Consider the following 18,712-nt stretch of genomic DNA (forward strand, 5'->3'; position numbering starts at 1 on the left):
TTTGTATTGGGTCCCTACTTGGTTAAGCCTTTTACAAAATAAGGGCTTAGATGATTTCTAATTAATCTTTTAAAGGGTTAATTTCATTGACCTCTCTTGAGGTTTTGGCTATATACACCTAGTCCTCGTTGGCTTGAAATTTCATCAAATGCCTCCCTTCCCTTTTTCATTTGTTGTTTTAACTCACCTCCCCTCTAATTCAAAATAAGGGAGGTATTTGACAAATTTTCCAACTAGTGGGGACTAACTGTATTTAGCTAAAATCTTAAGGGAGGTGAGTGAAATTCAAAGTTTTTAAAGGCGAAAGCGTAAGGCGAGGCATAAGCCTCGAGGCGTTGAGGCGTAAGCTTTTTGAGCCTTACATTATATAATTAATTAATATTTTAAAATATATAAAATAAAATAGGATAAATAAAAACATGAAAATAATTCATTAGAATCATAAAAAAAAACATACTAGTTCCCTACTTTCACAAAAAACCATAACAAATTCATAAAATAGATTATAGATTCAACTATACTAATAGTTTCAAACTTTAACAAAAAGCCAAAACTAAGTCATGAAATAGAAAATAGAGTCAACCATAATAGTAGTTCTAAACTTTTACAAAAAATCCATAACTAAGTCATGAAATAACAACTAGAGTAAATTGTTTCAACTTAAATCCTCCTCTCCAAGGTCATCATCATCCTCATCCAATGTATCAATAGTAGGAAAATGTCCACTATCATGTATCCCCATTTCATCTAAATCTTCATCTTCATCAATTGGTGTCAAATTCAATTCCTTTTCCTTGCCTTTGCCTCCACTTGTACCTAACATAAAGTATTAATTATGTGTAAATATTAAAAGTTTTTTTTATTAAATTTAATCAAATTTATGATTTCAATTTTTGAGTACTTACTTGGTACTTCATTATGTTTCCTTTTGTAGGAATGTGAAGAAACCATATGATCCGATGATGCTTGCGTCTCTTGGGAGTTGGATGACACAACTCTAATGGCATCAACATTGAATAATTCATTATCTTGAAGCCAACAAAGATCAAGGGGGAGGAGGGGATCTTCTTTCTCCGCAATCCATTCATCATCGGAATCAATCTCCTCTACCAAGATTGGATCAACATTTTGTTTCCTTTGTAGACTTCGCTCTCTCAATCTAGTGTTGTACCTTACATATACTAGAGCATTCAACCTTTGATGTTCAAGTCTATTTCTTTTTTTTGTATGGATCTACAAATAATAAAAGAAACAATTTTATGTGTTAAAATGAAATAAAGTTCTCTAACATTGAAATAAAAATATATGTATAAAAATTTATAAAAATAGAAGTATTACCGATTCAAATGTGCTCCAATTTCTTTCACATCCCGAAGCACTACAAGTAAGGCTAAGGACTCGAATAGCAAACTTTTGCAACTCCGGTGTTGAACCCCCAAAACGCATCCACCAACTTGTAGGACTTCTTAATGTTCGAGAATCAATTGCAATACGACTCCCAAATTCATCCATTGCTTGGTCATATGAGTCCAACTGAATGTCAGCTTTTAAACGTTCTTGATAATCCAACATCCTATCCATGCATTCAAATAATCCCTTCCTCACCTCATCAACATTAGAGAACTTATCTCCATACCGCAATTGAGGATTAAGATAATAGCCTGCTGCATGTAAAGGTCGATGAAGTTGCGGAGTCCATCTTGCATCAATTTTTCTCCAAATTGGGCCATATTTTCTCTCCATGCCCCGACAATTAAATGCAATCTTCTCCTTAGCTGAATCCATCAACTCATAAATATAACCCATGGCCGGTCTTTCCTCTGAATCAACCTCTCTCAAGACACTAACTAATGGAACAGTGGTCTTTATGCAAAAAGCAACATGAGGCCAAAAATTTGGATCAAACAACACTATACTTCGAGTTTTTACACCTTCTACCTTTTTAGCCCATGTGCTTGAACACTATTTTTCTGAGGAGAACATTGCTATAAGAGCTTGCTTTTGCTTATAAAGACTTTGGAGAGTAAGAAATGCAGTAGCAAACCGTGTAATTGCTGGACGAATAAGTTCATGATTTTTTGTAAATGTTCTCATCAAGCTAAGAACTCAAGTATGCCCATATATAAACTTCACAACTTGCCTAGCTCGAGAAAGTGTAGTAGCATGAACATTTAGCTTTCCAATATCCTCCAACATCAAATCAATGCAATGAGCAGCACAAGGAGTCCACTACAATCTACTCCTTTTTTCCATAAGCCTCATTCCAGCATTCACATAATTAAAGGCATTATCAGTGATGACTTGCACAACATTCTCCTCTCCAATTTCTTCAACCACCTCATCAAGATATTTGAACATCAATTCCCCATTTTTTATTGTATCAGAAGCATCAATTGATTTCATAAACCAAGTGCCAGCAGGACTATTCACCAAAAAATTAATAAGACACATACTTTTTCCATTTGTCCAACCATCTGACATAATTGAACATCCATATTGTTTCCAAGCTTTTTTGTGATCTTCCATAATGATACTTAGGTCATTCACCTCTTCTTTAAGAATCCATGTCCTCAATTCGTGCATAGATGAAGGCTTAAACCCGGGCCCAAAGTTTGCAACAACATCTATCATAGGAAACCAATAAGGATCATTCACAGTGTTGAATGGGAGACCTTTTGAATACATAAACCTACCAATTTTTCTACACACTTCCTTCCTTTCTTCTTGCTTCCACTTTGAATTCAACGTACTTTGTCTAGGTTGTGAAGTGGTAAATTTATCCATGGGTCCCCTAGGAATAGGTTCCCCACTCCCACTTACACTCCCACTCCCACTCCCTAATGTCCCTATTGTTTTAGATAAGGCACTTTCATGCATTGAAGTTGGACCCATACCAATTTCTTGGAGCAATTCATTTCTCTTCGTTTTTTTATCCTTAAAATTAGCCAATGCCTCTTTACATTCCAATCTAGCATCTTCACTAACTTTGTTGCATGGTTTCATACCATGATGAGTTCCGGCTAAGTGATGCTTTAGTCTATTCACCCCTCCCATACATCTTTGATTGCAAAATTTACATCTTAAATATTGCTCTCCAGAAACTTCAATCACATACTTCCACACAAAATCCTTTCTTGAATTTTTCGAATCGGAGGAACTCATTCTAAAAAAAATCACCAATAATAATATTCAAATTTCCATATAACAATATAATTGACTAAAAAATAATAACAAAGCACAATTGAAAGAAATTTAAAAATGAAATATAAAATTTAATTGGTTTAAATTAAAAAAAAAAACCAATTTTTTTTAAAGGAGTTTAAAAATTATACACATAAATTTTAATTGGAATTTAATAATGAAATAAAGAAAATTGAGGTGAGAATTAAAATTAAATCAGAAATAAAAAATTCAAAATTCACAAATAATTATCTTTTATATAATTTTAATTATATTTGTTTATTGATACTATAAGCAAACATATAAAAAACTTCAAAATAAAATCTTATTAACAAAAGGCACATCTGATTTGATAATTTAAAAAAAAAAAAAAAAAAAAAAGATGAAAAACCTATTGGGAGAGAGAGAAAATCGTGGATCGGAAGTGTGGGCTGTGAGTGAGAGAATTTAAATGCTGTGAGAGAGAGAAAAAAGGGTTTAAAACTTAAATAGATATACAGCACATCTGATTTAATAAAAAAAAAAAAAAATTTGGATGAAGAGCCGACGCCCGTGTGGATTGCAGAGAGAGAAACGAAGAGGGAGAAACCATGGAAGAGGGAGTTCGCAACATACCTGGAGATGAGAGGGATTGCCGCCGGAGAAGATCGCTGCGATTGGTCGCCGCCGAGGGTGAGCACTCCGTCGCCGCTTGACTGGAAGAGGTAGGGTTTTGTTTTGGGTTTGTTTTCAGTCGGGACTGGGGTTTTAGGGATTACTTAGGGTTTTTTTTTAAATCTCTGTTCATTGCCACATCAGATCCGACGAAGCGTACGCCTCACCGGAAAAGGGTGAAAGGCACGATCAAAGTGCGCCTCAATCACGCCTCACCAGAAAAGTGTACGCCTTTCAGGTGTTTCGCTTTATTTTTAACGCCTCGACGCGTTTTTGCTGCGCCTCGCCTCAAGGCGCGCCCCACCAACGCCTTTAAAAACACTGGTGAAATTAACCAATCTTTTAAATTGAAAGGAAAAAGAGTGATTGAGAAGAATAAGGGAATTGATGTTTTTAATGGCTGATCTCATATATAATCTAATCCAATTATTGATTGATCAAAAAGATACCACTACAATTGGTGGATAAAGAAGAAGAAAGATGAGTGGATATTAACACTAATGGGGAGGATAATATAGCAATTGAATATAATAATGGTCCTTGGAGGGTCCTATTAGTGCTAGTAATAGCAATGGTGAAAATTATTTTTGATAAAATCATGAGACAAAGCTAAATTTAATGAGAAAAAAAGAATTAAATTAGAACTATTACAAATGAAAAATAATTAGTTTTATCATTATAAAATTTGTTTACCTATAAACAAATCATTATGAAATTTGTGTTTTGTATTATTTAACTTTCTTGTGACTTTATGAGTATATATTTTAATTTTTTTTTTGATAATTTTTATTATTTATTTGTTTAAGTTGAGGCTTACACCTCATTTTCCATGAGGCTTAAGTCTCACCTTGTTTAGACAAAATGCCTCAAGATCATCTTTAGCCATTTAAAACATTGGTCCTTCTCTTTTTGATGTATTCATATCTCTTTTGAGCTTTTGTTGTCTTTGTAGTGCTTATTAATTATAAAAGGTTTGTGATGAATATAGAATTTGTCATTTGATTGGTTTTTGGCTTGGTACAGAGATGGGTGAAGAGGAAGCCAAGGGAGGACCAGTGATACCAGAGTCTGTGCTGAAGAAACAGAAGAGGAGCGAGGAATGGATATTGGCAAGAAGCAAGAGGTTGAGGCGAAAAAGAAGAAGAATGCTGAGAATTGGAAACTGATTTACAGTAGAGCTAAGCAGTATGCAAAGGAGTATGAGGAGCAGGTACTCGTAGTTTTGTCTCATGTATTTGTTTTTCTGTTTTACTCATGAAGATGTGGGTAGTTTTAACTAATAGATGACACATTTTTCATGCAGCAAATGGAGCCGACTCAATTGAAGCATGAGGCTAAGCTGAAGGGTGGATTTTACGTTGATCCAGAGGTTAAACTTCTATTTATTATTCGTATCCGTGGGTATGCACTTGGACTATAGTTATTTCCATTGATACCTTTACTTTCATATTAATATTCTGGTTCTCATTCCTGTCCACTCTGGAACTTTCAGTATCAATGCTATGCACCCGAAGACGAGAAAGATTTTGCAGCTCTTGTGTTTGAGACAGGTTAGATGTCAAACCATTGCATCTGGAAATGAGAAATATATGGCTGTTATAAATCTAATACCATGCTTTGTGCTTGACAGCGTTAAGTTTCTTCTCATATCTTATATAGATATTCCTCTTCAAAGGATATAGTGGGGTAGGGAATTGGGGTTGAACACCAGGGTGCCCTTTTTAGGAGTAGTATTGCTAGTTCTTGCATTGTTAATCAGAATTGTTTTCTTACTGTATCAGATCATATATATATATGTATGTATGTATGTATATTTGTTTCACCTCAGAATCTGATGCATATACCTTAGCACTGCTGCTGTGATCAAAACTTTGGGCAGATAGAAATTGGTATTATCCGTATTTTTTCTACGCTTTTGATAGTAGACTCTGACAGTAGTGGCAGTATTTACCAGCTAGCTATGCCCAGGTACAATGCGTGATACTGTACCATATTGCTTCTGAGATAGGTTATGGAACTGTGGCCCATTAGCATTCATATCATGTCCATAAAACACGCTTGACACTCAAATGGCAAAGACAAACTACAATTTTCATTAACCAAAATAAATTGTCTAGTGAGCAAATAATCTAGATTGAAACGTTGAAAATCAATGCCTAACTATAGTACTCAAGAAGCTGAATTAAATGTATCGAGGATCAAATATCCCAAACTTGTATTCTTGATGCTATTTTGATGGTGGATGATTAGTTCATCTAACAAACTGCTTCCTTTGTGATTGAACATTGTTAGTTTTATGTCAAATGGATTAGTTATGCATCATCAAGGAGGATATAATGTCTCTTATCATGAGCTTACTAATCTAAGCAAGCTATCCCATTAGAAAAATGGAGTGTTCTTTGATGACATAAGATCTTCTCATTCACTTCTTTGAATACAGATATTCAATGGGGTGTTTCTTAAAGTGAACAAAGCAACAATGAACATGTTGCACAGGGTTGAGCCTTATGTGACTTATGGGTAAGTATCTCACTCTTTTGTTTTTCTTAAAATCCTATAAAAAGTCTAAACTTGTATATTATTCATTTCTAATGTATTTATATTGCAAATATTTTAGGTACCCCAATTTGAAGAGTGTGCGAGAATTGATTTACAAGAGGGGGTATGGAAAGTTGAACAAGCAGAGAACTGCCTTGACCGACAACTCCATTGTGGAACAGGTTTTTATGTCATTCTGTATCTTGGTTTTCTATGAGCGATTGTTTGCTTTATCTTGTTGCTAACCTGCTTTTGTGATGATAGGCTTTGGGGAAGTTTGGTATTATTTGCATGGAAGATCTTATTCATGAGATCATGACTGTTGGACCTCATTTTAAGGAGGCCAACAACTTCCTATGGCCATTTAAACTGAAGGCACCATTGGGTGGTTTGGAGAAGAAGAGGAATCACTACGTTGAAGGAGGAGATGCTGGAAACTGTGAAAATTACATCAATGAGCTCATTAGAAGAATGAACTAGACAGCTTGCGGTACTTTTGGCCTTTTCTTATTGGAAGTTTGATATCTTTTGCTTCTTATTAGCAATGATAAAGTTGGAGAATTCTTTTTCGGGTCATAAATATGAACAAAGTGTTGAGAAATTTAATTTGATATTTGTTTTTAGACTTTGATAGTAGATAACTTTATTACCTCTTGGAATTTTATCAGCATCCATGGAATTGATCAACGAGTGATTTTCTATTATAGTTGCTTACATTCAAATTTTTGTGTTGCAAGGTCAAATTTATATATGCTAGTTAAATTTATGTATGCCACTTAACAACATTTTCCATATGACCCTCTTAGAATGAAATCTACCTTTAACAATCAAATGTATATCTATATATATATATATATGTATTTGCATGTTTGTGTGTAGGATAAATTATAAATTTACCTTACAATATATGGTGCTTCAATTGAGTTTGTAAACCTTTTTTTTCTAGTAAGGTTATTCATTGTATGTGTCAAATCAACCTCTTTATTATGGTTTTTGGAGCAAATTTGTTGGAAAACCTCTATGTGAACACTTGAATTCATCTTCATATGATATGTTTGGATGTCTAAAAACACAATGTTTAGTATTAGATTGACACGATTAAAGGTTTGTTTCAATTTAGATGGTTTTTGTTTTTTCTACGTAACTTTAAGTAGAACTCAATTTCACTCTTAATACAATATAATAGTATTAAGTTGATTTTTTTTATTATTTTATTTTTGTAAAGTGGTAAGTATTAATAGGGTGAGGCCATGCTGAGATCCTATTTGGTTTGTTTTAATAGTTATTTTTAGTATGTATTAAAAAGCCAAATATTTTAACTTTTTTATTTATTTAGTCAAAAAATTTTTAAAAATGCATAATAAGTGAAAAAAAAGTTAAAAGAAAATCATATAAAGTCTCGACATTATGTTAAAAAACAAACAATACAATAGTCTTTAAATTTTTTTTCTGATGTTATGTTTAAATCATGTTCAAGTTTCAAATGCATGTTGTATGTAAAGATTTTTGGTCTAAACTTGTTTGACTATCACACATATATAAAAATTTTAATTTTTTAAAATAAAAATATATTAACTATTTTCTAGTTTTAGAAAGAGAAAAAAGAAAATGTATTAATTGTCTATTTTTAAAAATAGAAAGCATAAAATATATTTCCAATACTAATCACGAAAAAATAAAATAAAATAAAATCTAATAGTAAAGAAAAATGAGTAATCTTAGAATGAGTATGGACGAGACAGACAAGAAAAGCTCGCCATGGAGACATTCTTATTACATATTCCTAACCCAAAAAGGGAACATATGGAACCTCCTTTTTCTTCCAATGCACCAACAACACAAAGAAACACAAAGAATCCCCATCATTGAATACGAGCCATGGCAAACATGAACATTAAATGGTGGTTTGACAATATTTTCAAAAATAGGTTATAAAAAATAAATTTTGAAAACGATTTTTATAATTATCTTTAGAAATTAAATTTTGTTGAGAATTCAAATATGAAATGATTTTTCTCTAACTTAATACTTGTTTCTACCACCGTCCGGGATATATGTGTGTATCTCTTTAAAAATGAAAAAAAGAACAACTTTAGTGCCTAAATTGGCTAAGTAATGATATTGTATAGGACAAAGAGAAGATGACAGTTATCGGGTGAACAGTTTTTTTGCCTCAAATCTTTAAAGATTTTAGATGTTTTATTATTTTTATTTTTTTTTAAATTTAGCCTTAATTCTTTAAATTGAGTCTTATTTTCAAGTATGTATATGAATATACCAATTAAAAAATTTAATTTTTATTTGGAATATGAGCTTAGAAATTGAATGATGTTTTTTCATCAATATCGATTGAGATTTTAAACGAGTGTTAGACATGTTTAGACCATAGATGAAAAAGAAAAGAATAATAGTAGATTAGGTGCAAAATTGTCTTGATATAATGATTAACCAAAGGATGCTATATCTTCTTCTATATGGAATTAATTTTCCTTTATTATTAATATATTTCACTATTTTTATTTTAATTCTATTTAAACAAAAATAGTCGTGTGAACTAAAATCGATGTTCCTTTTGTTATGGTGTTATTTGACAATTTTCTTTTAATATTATTTTTAAAAAAGTTATAATGTAGGGTAAGACATTTTGGTAAAGGTAATAATCAATTCATTTCTTGACCAGTTGATTATTTTCTTATTATTAAGATGTAGAATGATCTGAATAAGAAAAAGGACGTAGTCAAGGTCTTTTATTTTATTTTATTATTATTTTTAAAATTTTAGAGGATGTTTTACTTGAACACAGTTTAACTTTTTGACTTGATAACGTGATCAACATTGCATAGAAAATAAACTTCCTTTATCATCGGTCATGATCAAACAACGTGATCTACAATTCATATAAAATTGATGGGTCGTGAAAAAGATAAGATTTTTTTTTAATTTTAGAGGATGTTTTACTTAATCATGGATTAACTTTTTGACTTGATAATGTGGTTAATACTGCATATAAAATAAAGTTCTTTTTATCATCGGTTATGATCAAACAACATGGTTTACACTTCATACAAAATTGATGTGTCATGAAAAAAATACAAACTATCTTAATTTGATTTTAAATAGTTATTTATTATCTATTGTGGTCAACACTAGATAGAAAATAAAGTTCATTTATCATTGGTCATGATCAAACAACGTGGTTTATACTTCATACAAAATTGATGTGTCATGAAAAAAATATAGACTATCTTAATTTGATTTTAAATAGTTATTTATTATCTATTGTGGTCAATACTAGATAGAAAATAAAGTTCATTTATCATCGGTCATGATCAAACAACATGGTCTACAATTCAAACAAAATTGATGGGTCATGAAAAAGATGCAAACTTTTAAAAAATAAAGATAAATTTAGAGGATGTTTTACTTGAACACGTATTAACTTTTTGACTTGATAACGTGACTAATACTTGCATATAGAATAAAGTTCTTTTATCATCGGTTATGATCAAACAACGTGGTTTACACTTCATACAAAATTGATGTGTCATGAAAAAGATACAAACTATCTTAATTTGATTTTAAATAGTTATTTATTATCTATTTAACTTGACAAACTTTACCACGTGGTCTACACTTCATGAAAAATAAATATTCTTTATTGTGGATCATGATCGAGAAAAAAATGGGCTGTTATTATTTGCTTTAAATGGTTATTCATTGTCCATGATTAAATCTAGGCAAATGAAGTTATTTCCTTGAACACGTAATAATCAATTTAGAGGATGTTTTACTTGAACACGTAATAATCAATTCATTTTTTGGCCGTTGATTATTTCCTTATTTTTAAGATGTAGAATGATCTGAATAAGAAAAAGGACGTAGTCAAGGTCTTTTATTTTATTATTATTTTTAAAATTTTAGAGGATGTTTTACTTGAAGACGGTTTAGCTTTTTGACTTGATAACGTGGTCAACACTGCATAGAGAATAAATTTCCTTTATCATCGGTCATGATCAAACAATGTGATCTACAATTCATACAAAATTGATGGGTCGTGAAAAAGATAAGATTTTTTTTTTATATAACTTATTATTATTATTATTATTTATCTTGTGTGGATAACATTTTTTATGGACTTTATTATTGTTATTATTATTATTCATAATAATTTTTCTTTCATGAATTTTTTAAAATATCAATTGGATTAGCTTTGAGTTTGATGACTGTTTAGTATTAATTGGATAGATTTTGAGTTTCAAATTATTTTTGAAAACGAATAAATCCTATATTTTAATATTACTTGATTTGGAATCTATTTGCTTGATAAATTTTTTTAGATAAGTTAAAGAAAATAAAAAAAAGAATGTGTTATTAAGAAAAAGATCATATTTGATGATTTTTGGTATGGTTGGTGAAGAGAAAATGAAAAAAGAAAGAGATCGTGTTTACTTTATTTGTTTTTATGATTTTTTAAATTATTTTGATTTCTTTATGTTTTTCTTTTGCTTTTAAAAACAAGTGAACAAAATTTTTATTTGTTTTTTGGAAATTGTTCTCTATTTAACTTTGGTTTTAAAAATTGTTTTCAAACAAAAAGGCCAAATAATGCTATAAATTTCTAAATTACACCACCAAACAACCTTATGGATTTAATACTATTTTTGTATGCTAAATGATCTCAGCTCTTAACTTATTCCTAATACCTTGATTTACATTTTTTGTTTCCTCCGATTAAGATTTTTTAGCGTTTAGAATTAGCATAATTTTTTTTAATTCATAAATGAATTTTCATGTTTATCTTAATCTTATTGACCTTGATTTAGTGCCAAGTCATGGTCTTTCTATCCACACCTTTTTTTATTTTATTTTAATTTTTTTTCCTTTTTGTCCAAGTCAAGGTCTTCAGCACTTGGTTTTTGTGGTGAGGCAAAGACTCAAGTCATTTTCCACTCAATTAGAATTTAATATGATACAACTCAAATAATACTAAAAACAAAAAGAAGTGAGGCTATCATTGTCATTGCTTTAAACCACCTTCTATATATTTTGTTGAATTGAAAATGCAAGGGAAGCAAAGAAAGAAGTTTCAGGTAAGGAACTAATATTGATAACTTATTTTTAATATGCTTTTCTATCTAATCCTTCTAACTCTAAGTGATTTCGGTTCTCGCTAGTCAAAGTAGGTTGATATTTGAGATGATTATAATTGTTTTTCTTAATATATATTTACATATGTTATTAGTAGATCTTTTTAGACTAGTGCCGTTTGTTAAATGTGTTGTTTAAAATAAGTTCTTCATGTTGTGCAATTGTCTTTTAGATTTTGCCAATGTTTTCATTTTTATGTTGGAAATAAAATTTTAATTCAATTCAAGAAAATGCTGACTACATATTGGAATTCAATTTTTACAGGTGCTCCTTACTAGAGAATTACATATTTACATGGAGAAAATTTCAATTCTTGGTTTCATTTTAGCTATTCTCTATTTCATAACAGAACTTGCATGTAATGGTCATACCCATGTCGACAACAATGTTCAATATGAACAAAAGGCTCTTATTGACTTCAAAAGTGGTCTCAAAGATCCCAACAATCGGCTTTCATCATGGAAAGGAAGCAATTATTGCTACTGGAAAGGAATTAGTTGCGAAAATAGCACAGGATTTGTCATTTCAATTGATCTTCATAACCCTTATCCTCGTGAGAATGTATATGAGAACTGGAGCTCTATGAACTTGAGTGGAGAAATTAGTCCTTCATTGATAAAACTCAAGTCTTTGAAATATCTAGATTTGAGTTTCAACTCATTCAAAGCCATGCCAATTCCTCAATTCTTTGGGTCTCTGGAGAATTTAATATATCTAAACTTATCGAGTGCTGGGTTTAGTGGATCAATTCCTTCAAATTTAAGGAATCTTTCTAGCTTGCAATATCTCTATCTTTCTTCTGAGTATCTTGACGATATTGATTTTGAGTATCTTTATGATATTCATTCTGAATATTTTAATAATTTATTTGTTGAAAATATTGAATGGATGACTGACCTTGTTTCCTTGAAGTATCTTGGTATGAATTATGTTAACCTTTCATTGGTAGGAAGTCGATGGGTTGAGGTGGCAAACAAGCTTCCAAGTTTAACTGAGTTGCATCTAGGTGGTTGTAGCCTCTCTAGCTCATTTCCATCTCCAACCTTTGTTAATCTTACTTCACTTGCTGTTATAGCTATCAACTCCAACTACTTCAATTCCAAGTTTCCTGAATGGCTTTTAAATGTCAGCAACCTTGTATCCATTGATATAAGTGACAATCAACTGCATGGGAGAATTCCACTTGGTCTTGGTGAGCTACCCAATTTGCAATACTTAGATCTATCTTTAAATGTCAATCTTAGGGGTAGTATCTCTCAACTATTGAGGAAGAGTTGGAAAAAGATAGAAGTTCTAAATTTGGCTCAGAATGAATTACATGGTAAGCTTCTTTGTGTTATTAGAAAAATTGATATTTCTTTGTTGATATGTTAATGTATAGTTAAGTATATTTCACAATTGTGTATATAAGTGTTGAATATGTGTCAATATACAAATATCAAATAATCAGTATATTTGGTTCACTTGTTGGAAACAAAATTCATCTAATTAAAAAAAAATTATTTTGAATTTTAAATTCTTAGAAGGAAATTTAGTTTCTTTTTTATCTAAGAAAAAGTATATAGTTTAACAATTTATGCTTATGAAGTATCAATGTTATTTGACAATTTTTTGTGTAAAGGCAAGTAATTATAAAAAGTGTTTGTCTACATGACTATTAAAAAAAATTGTGTCTTATAGGAGTATGGTTTTTTTTTTTAATCCTTAACTTCATTTTTTACTTTAAATTAGTTGATGAATGATTTATTATTTATTATTGCCAATAATTATACATTTGTTATATTAATTATTTTTTGAATGTTTTCATTTCATTTTGACATAACTCTCATTTTTTCAATTTGTTTTGCTCCTGAGGATAATAATTTGAGCATGTACTAAATTGAATATTTATATGATGGTTGAATTGATATATGATGTGCTTTGTCACTTATGTTTTAATATTTTACTAAATTTAGTTATTAAATGTTTTCCATTTTTTACTCTCATGGTATGCCTTCTTTTAAACTATTCCATTACAATTTTATTCTAAATTGTTATGTTTATTTAAAGTACTTCCTGTTCCTATAAAATTTAAATAATTATAATTTACAATTCACTTATATTTGAAAAGCTTGTAACTAATAAATTAAAAAAATCACATTGTATTAAAATTTAAAAATTTACTTTCTTTGTATCTCCAAAAAGAATTAAATTCCTATTTTGACAATTTATGTTTGTTAAGAATCTTTATCATCAAACACCCTTCAATCATTTCCTACATATTTTCAATTTCTATTTTCTCTCACTAATTCATCTATTACATCAAATTATTGTAATTTATATACTGAGATATGACATTTCATGGTTGAGACTAGTAATTGAAACCATAAAATTGAACATTAAGTGAATATGATATGGCATTTCATGTTCTTAAATATTGTTATTGAAATTTTAAAAAATTTAAGGTAGTAAAAAATTTCTAATATGTATGTTTTTTAAAACAATTTTTGAATATCATTATTTTTTTTTATTTATGGTAGTTTACTATTTATATTAGAGTTTCTATGAATTTCTATGTCTAGAAATAAAACATATGAAGCTTATCCAAGCACAACCTTAAAGAAACAATTAATGTCAATGATTAATCCTACTAGTCTTATAACAGTGAAATCAATTACTTTATTTCATGGTTATCAGAAAAGATAAAAAAAAGTACCTAAAAAAAAATCTAATATTTTTTCTTATTTTTTCTTTAAACTAATTTGTTTTTTTATTTACTATTTTTATTATTTGTTTGTTACATAATTTTAATTAATACATATTTTTATTATTGGTCATTGCAGGTTCAATTCCCAGCTCCATTGGAAACTTTTGCAACTTAAAATATTTGGATTTGAGTGTTAATCTCTTGAATGGAAGTTTACCTGAGATTATCAAAGGACTTGAAACCTGTAGTTCTAAAAGTCCTTTGCCTAATTTAGAAGTTCTAAATTTGGCTGAGAATGAATTACAGGGTAAGCTTCTTTGTGTTATTAGAAAAATTGATATTTCTTTGTTGATATGTTAATGCATAGTTAAACATAGTTCAAAATTGTGTATATAAGTGTTGAATATGTATCAATATACAGATATCCAATAATCAGTATATTTGATTCACTTGTTGGAAACAAAATTCTTCTTATGAAAATAAATATTATTTTGAATTTTAAATTTCTTATAAGGAAATTTATTTATTTTTCTAAGAAAAAATACGTAGTTTAACAATTTATGCTTATGAAGTATCAATGTTATTTAACAATTTTTTGTGTAAAGGTAAGTAATTAAAAAAAGTGTTTGTCTACATAATTATTAAAAAAAAATTGTATCTTATAGGAATATTATTATTATTATTTTGAATTCTTAACTTCCTTTTTTACTTTAAATTAGTTGATGAATGATTTATTATTTAATATTGTCAATAATTATACATTTGTTATATTAATTATTTTTTGAATGTTTTCATTTCATTTTGACATAACTCTCATTTCTTCAATCTATTTTACTCCTAATGATAATAATTTGAGCACGTACTATATTGAATATTTATATGATGGTTGAATTGATATATGATGTGCTTTGTCACTTATGTTTTAATATTTTACTAATTTTAGTTATTAAATGTTTTCCATTTTTTACTCTCATGGTATACCTTCTTTTAAACTATTCTATTACAATTTTATTCTAAATTTTTATGTTTATTTAAAGTACTTCCTGTTCCTATAAAATTTAAATAATTATAATTTACTATTCACTTATATTTGAAAAGCTTGTAACTAATAAATTAAAAAAATCACATTGTATTAAAATTTAAAAATTTACTTTCTTTGTATCTCCAAAAAGAATTAAATTCCTATTTTGACAATGTATGTTTGTTAAGAATATTTATCATCAAATACCCTTCAATCATCTCCTACATATTTTCAATTTCTATTTTCTCTCACTAATTCATCTATTATATCAAATTATTGTAATTTATATACTGAGATATGACATTTCATGGTTGAGACTAGTAATTGAAACCATAAAATTGAACATTAAGTGAATATGATATGGCATTTCATGTTCTTAAATATTGTTATTGAAATTTTAAAAAAATTTAAGGTAGTAAAAAATTTCTAATATGTATGTTTTCTAAAACAATTTTTGAATATCATTATTATTATTTTTTTTATGGTAAAGTTTACTATTTATATTAGAGTTTCTATGAATTGCTATGTTTACAAATAAAACATATGAAGCTTATCCAAACACAACCTTAAAGAAACAATTAATGTCGATGATTAATCCTACTAGTCTTATAACAGTGAAATCAATTACTTTATTTCATGGTTATCAGAAAAGATAAAAAAAAGTACCTAAAAAATATCTAATATTTTTTCTTACTTTTTCTTTAAACTAATTGTTCATGAATTAATTTGTTTTGTTATTTACTATTTTTATTATTTGTTTGTTACATAATTTTAATTAATACATATTTTTATTCTTGGTCATTGCAGGTTCAATTCCAAGCTCCATTGGAAACTTTTGCAACTTAAAATATCTGGATTTGAGTTTTAATCTCTTGAATGGAAGTTTACCTGAGATTATTGAAGGACTTGAAACCTGTAGTTCTAAAAGTCCTTTGCCTAATTTGACGGAATTATCCTTGTACTACAATCAATTGATGGGAAAATTGCCGAACTGGTTGGGTGAGCTTAAAAATCTCAGGGCGCTCTATTTATCCAGTAACAAATTTGAAGGTCCCATCCCTACTTCTTTATGGACATTGCAACACCTGGAGTATTTGTATCTTTCACGGAATGAGTTGAATGGAAGTCTCCCAGATAGTATTGGACAACTTTCTCAACTGCAAGGCTTGGGTGTTTCTTCCAATCATATGAGTGGAAGTCTCCCATATAGTATTGGACAACTTTCTCAACTGCAATGTTTGTATGTGTCTTCCAATCATTTGAGTGGAAGTCTCCCAGATAGTATTGGACAACTCTCTCAATTGCAAGACTTGGATGTTTCTTCCAATCATTTGAGTGGAAGTCTCCCAGATAGTATTAGACAACTCTCTCAACTGCAAGAGTTGGATGTTTCTTCCAATCATTTGAGTGGAAGTCTCTCTGAACAACATTTTTGGAAGCTGAGTAAGTTGTGGTATCTATGCATGGACTCCAATTCTTTCCATTTGAATGTTAGTCCCAATTAGGTTCCCCCTTTCCAGGTGAATGATCTTGATATGGGATCATGCCGCTTGGGTCCTTCATTTCCGGCTTGGCTTCAGTCTCAAAAGAAGCTCCTGAATCTTGGTTTCTCAAATTGCAGCATTTCAAGTCCCATTCCAAACTGGTTTTGGAATATTTCTTTAAATCTGCAATGGTTAAATCTTTCTGACAATCACTTACAAGGTCAGCTACCAAATTCATTAAATTTTTCTGGTCAATTAGAGATTGATTTCAGTTCCAACCTCTTTGAAGGACCTATTCCTTTTTCAATCATAGGGGTCTCTTTTCTATATCTCTCCCATAATAAATTTTCAGGCTTTTTTCCACCGAGTAGAGGTGAATCCATGTTAGGCTTGTATTACCTTTTGCTTTCAGATAATCAAATAACAGGATTCATCCCTCTAAACATAGGAAAATCCATGCCAAACTTGTCTTATCTTTCTCTTTCAAGTAATCAAATAACAGGGGCCATCCCATCAAACATAGGTGAATTCCTACCCAACTTGCAGTTCCTTTCTCTTTCGGGTAATCAAATAACAGGGAACATCCCTGATTCCATAGGACACATTACCTCTCTTCAAGTCATTGATTTTTCAAGGAATAATTTGACTGGAAGCATTCCTTCTACCATAAATAATTGCTCTGGCCTTTTTGTTTTAGACCTTGGAAACAACAATTTGTCTGGGATAATACCAAAGTCGTTGGGCCAATTACAATCGCTCGAATCACTGCACTTGAACCACAATGAGCTTTCAGGAGAGCTCCCCTCATCTTTCCAAAATTTAACAGGCTTGGAAGTTCTTGATCTTAGTTACAACAAATTGTTGGGTGAGGTTCCTGCATGGATTGGAGCTGCTTTCGTAAATCTGGTAATACTCAACTTGAGGTCGAATAAGTTTTGTGGAAGACTTCCCTCCCAACTTTCAAATTTAAGCTCCCTGCATGTCTTAGACCTTGCACAAAACAATCTGATAGGTGAAATTCCAATCACTTTGGTTGAGCTTAAAGCCATGGCTCAAGAGCAATTGAATATATATCAGATAAATGTGAATGTCAACTCCTCCTTGTATGAAGAACGATTGGTTGTGATTACCAAAGGCCAAAGTCTTGAATATACCAAGACTCTTTCTCTTGTTGTAGGCATTGACCTATCCGACAATAATTTAAGTGGAGAGTTTCCCCAAGAAATAACAAAATTGTTTGGTTTGGTGGTTTTGAACTTGTCGAGGAATCACATCACTGGCCAAATTCCTGAAAACATTTCAATGTTGCGACAATTGTCATCTCTTGATTTGTCAAGCAATAAGCTTTCCAGCACCATTCCTTCAAGCATGGCCTCATTATCATTCTTGAGTTATTTGAATCTATCAAATAACAATTTCTATGGTAAGATCCCCTTTATAGGGCAAATGACAACCTTCACCGAGCTGGCCTTTGTGGGAAACCCTGATCTATGTGGAGCTCCATTGGCCACAAAATGCCAGAATGAAGATCCAAATAAAAGGCAAAGTGTTGTTAGTGACAAAAATGATGGTGGCTATATTGATCAATGGTTTTACTTGAGCGTTGGCTTGGGATTTGCCATGGGCATCCTAGTTCCATTTTTTGTTTTGGCAACAAGGAAATCTTGGTGTGAGGCCTATTTTAATTTTGTGGATGAGATTGTCAGATGGTTGTTGAGAGGAAGAGCAACCTATGCCAAAAATCATCCTAGAAGGCGATAACTTTTGTTTGTAGATCTTTCTATGTTTTATGTATCATTGTAAGCTTTGGAAGTGAATTTCATCACAGTTGCAATAGAAAAAAAGACTTAGCTTTTAATTTATTTTAACTTCAGAACATATCCTTTGTTTATAATCTGCAGTGTTTTGGCATTGGCAGAAGGCTTAGAAAAGAACTTGACACCTCTTATTCATTTTACATTCAGAAGTCTTGCTTATCATATTTCCCAGCTCCTTATCAAT

The 18,712-nt window shown here is 30.3% G+C and overlaps 3 protein-coding genes and 1 pseudogene across 3 annotated transcripts; 2 read left to right on the forward strand and 2 right to left on the reverse strand.

The window, feature by feature from the left end:
• Nucleotides 1-490: 490 nt before the first annotated feature.
• LOC104880428 (uncharacterized) lies at nucleotides 491-1,935 on the reverse strand. Its single transcript, XM_010657009.3, has 3 exons — nucleotides 1,339-1,935; nucleotides 906-1,233; nucleotides 491-816 (listed from the first exon to the last, which is right to left on the reverse strand). Exons 1-3 carry the CDS (start codon nucleotides 1,804-1,806, stop codon nucleotides 656-658), a joined length of 957 nt encoding a protein of 318 aa, XP_010655311.1. The 5' UTR covers nucleotides 1,807-1,935; the 3' UTR covers nucleotides 491-655.
• A 294-nt stretch (nucleotides 1,936-2,229) lies between these two features.
• On the reverse strand, nucleotides 2,230-3,938 carry LOC132254295 (uncharacterized). The gene is made up of 3 exons (XM_059739599.1): nucleotides 3,796-3,938; nucleotides 2,454-3,163; nucleotides 2,230-2,327 (listed from the first exon to the last, which is right to left on the reverse strand). The coding sequence occupies exons 2-3, from the start codon at nucleotides 3,160-3,162 to the stop codon at nucleotides 2,230-2,232; spliced, it is 807 nt and encodes a 268-aa protein (XP_059595582.1). The 5' UTR covers nucleotide 3,163; nucleotides 3,796-3,938.
• On the forward strand, nucleotides 5,144-7,087 carry LOC100250265 (60S ribosomal protein L7-3-like; annotated as a pseudogene).
• Nucleotides 11,659-18,472, forward strand: LOC100267011 (receptor-like protein EIX2). Its single transcript, XM_059739600.1, has 3 exons — nucleotides 11,659-12,841; nucleotides 14,343-14,513; nucleotides 17,409-18,472. Exons 1-3 carry the CDS (start codon nucleotides 11,815-11,817, stop codon nucleotides 18,470-18,472), a joined length of 2,262 nt encoding a protein of 753 aa, XP_059595583.1. The 5' UTR covers nucleotides 11,659-11,814.
• Nucleotides 18,473-18,712: the final 240 nt, after the last annotated feature.

The sequence above is a fragment of the Vitis vinifera genome, chromosome 9 (genome assembly GCF_030704535.1).
Source record: "Vitis vinifera cultivar Pinot Noir 40024 chromosome 9, ASM3070453v1".
Classification (NCBI taxonomy): Eukaryota; Viridiplantae; Streptophyta; class Magnoliopsida; order Vitales; family Vitaceae; genus Vitis; species Vitis vinifera.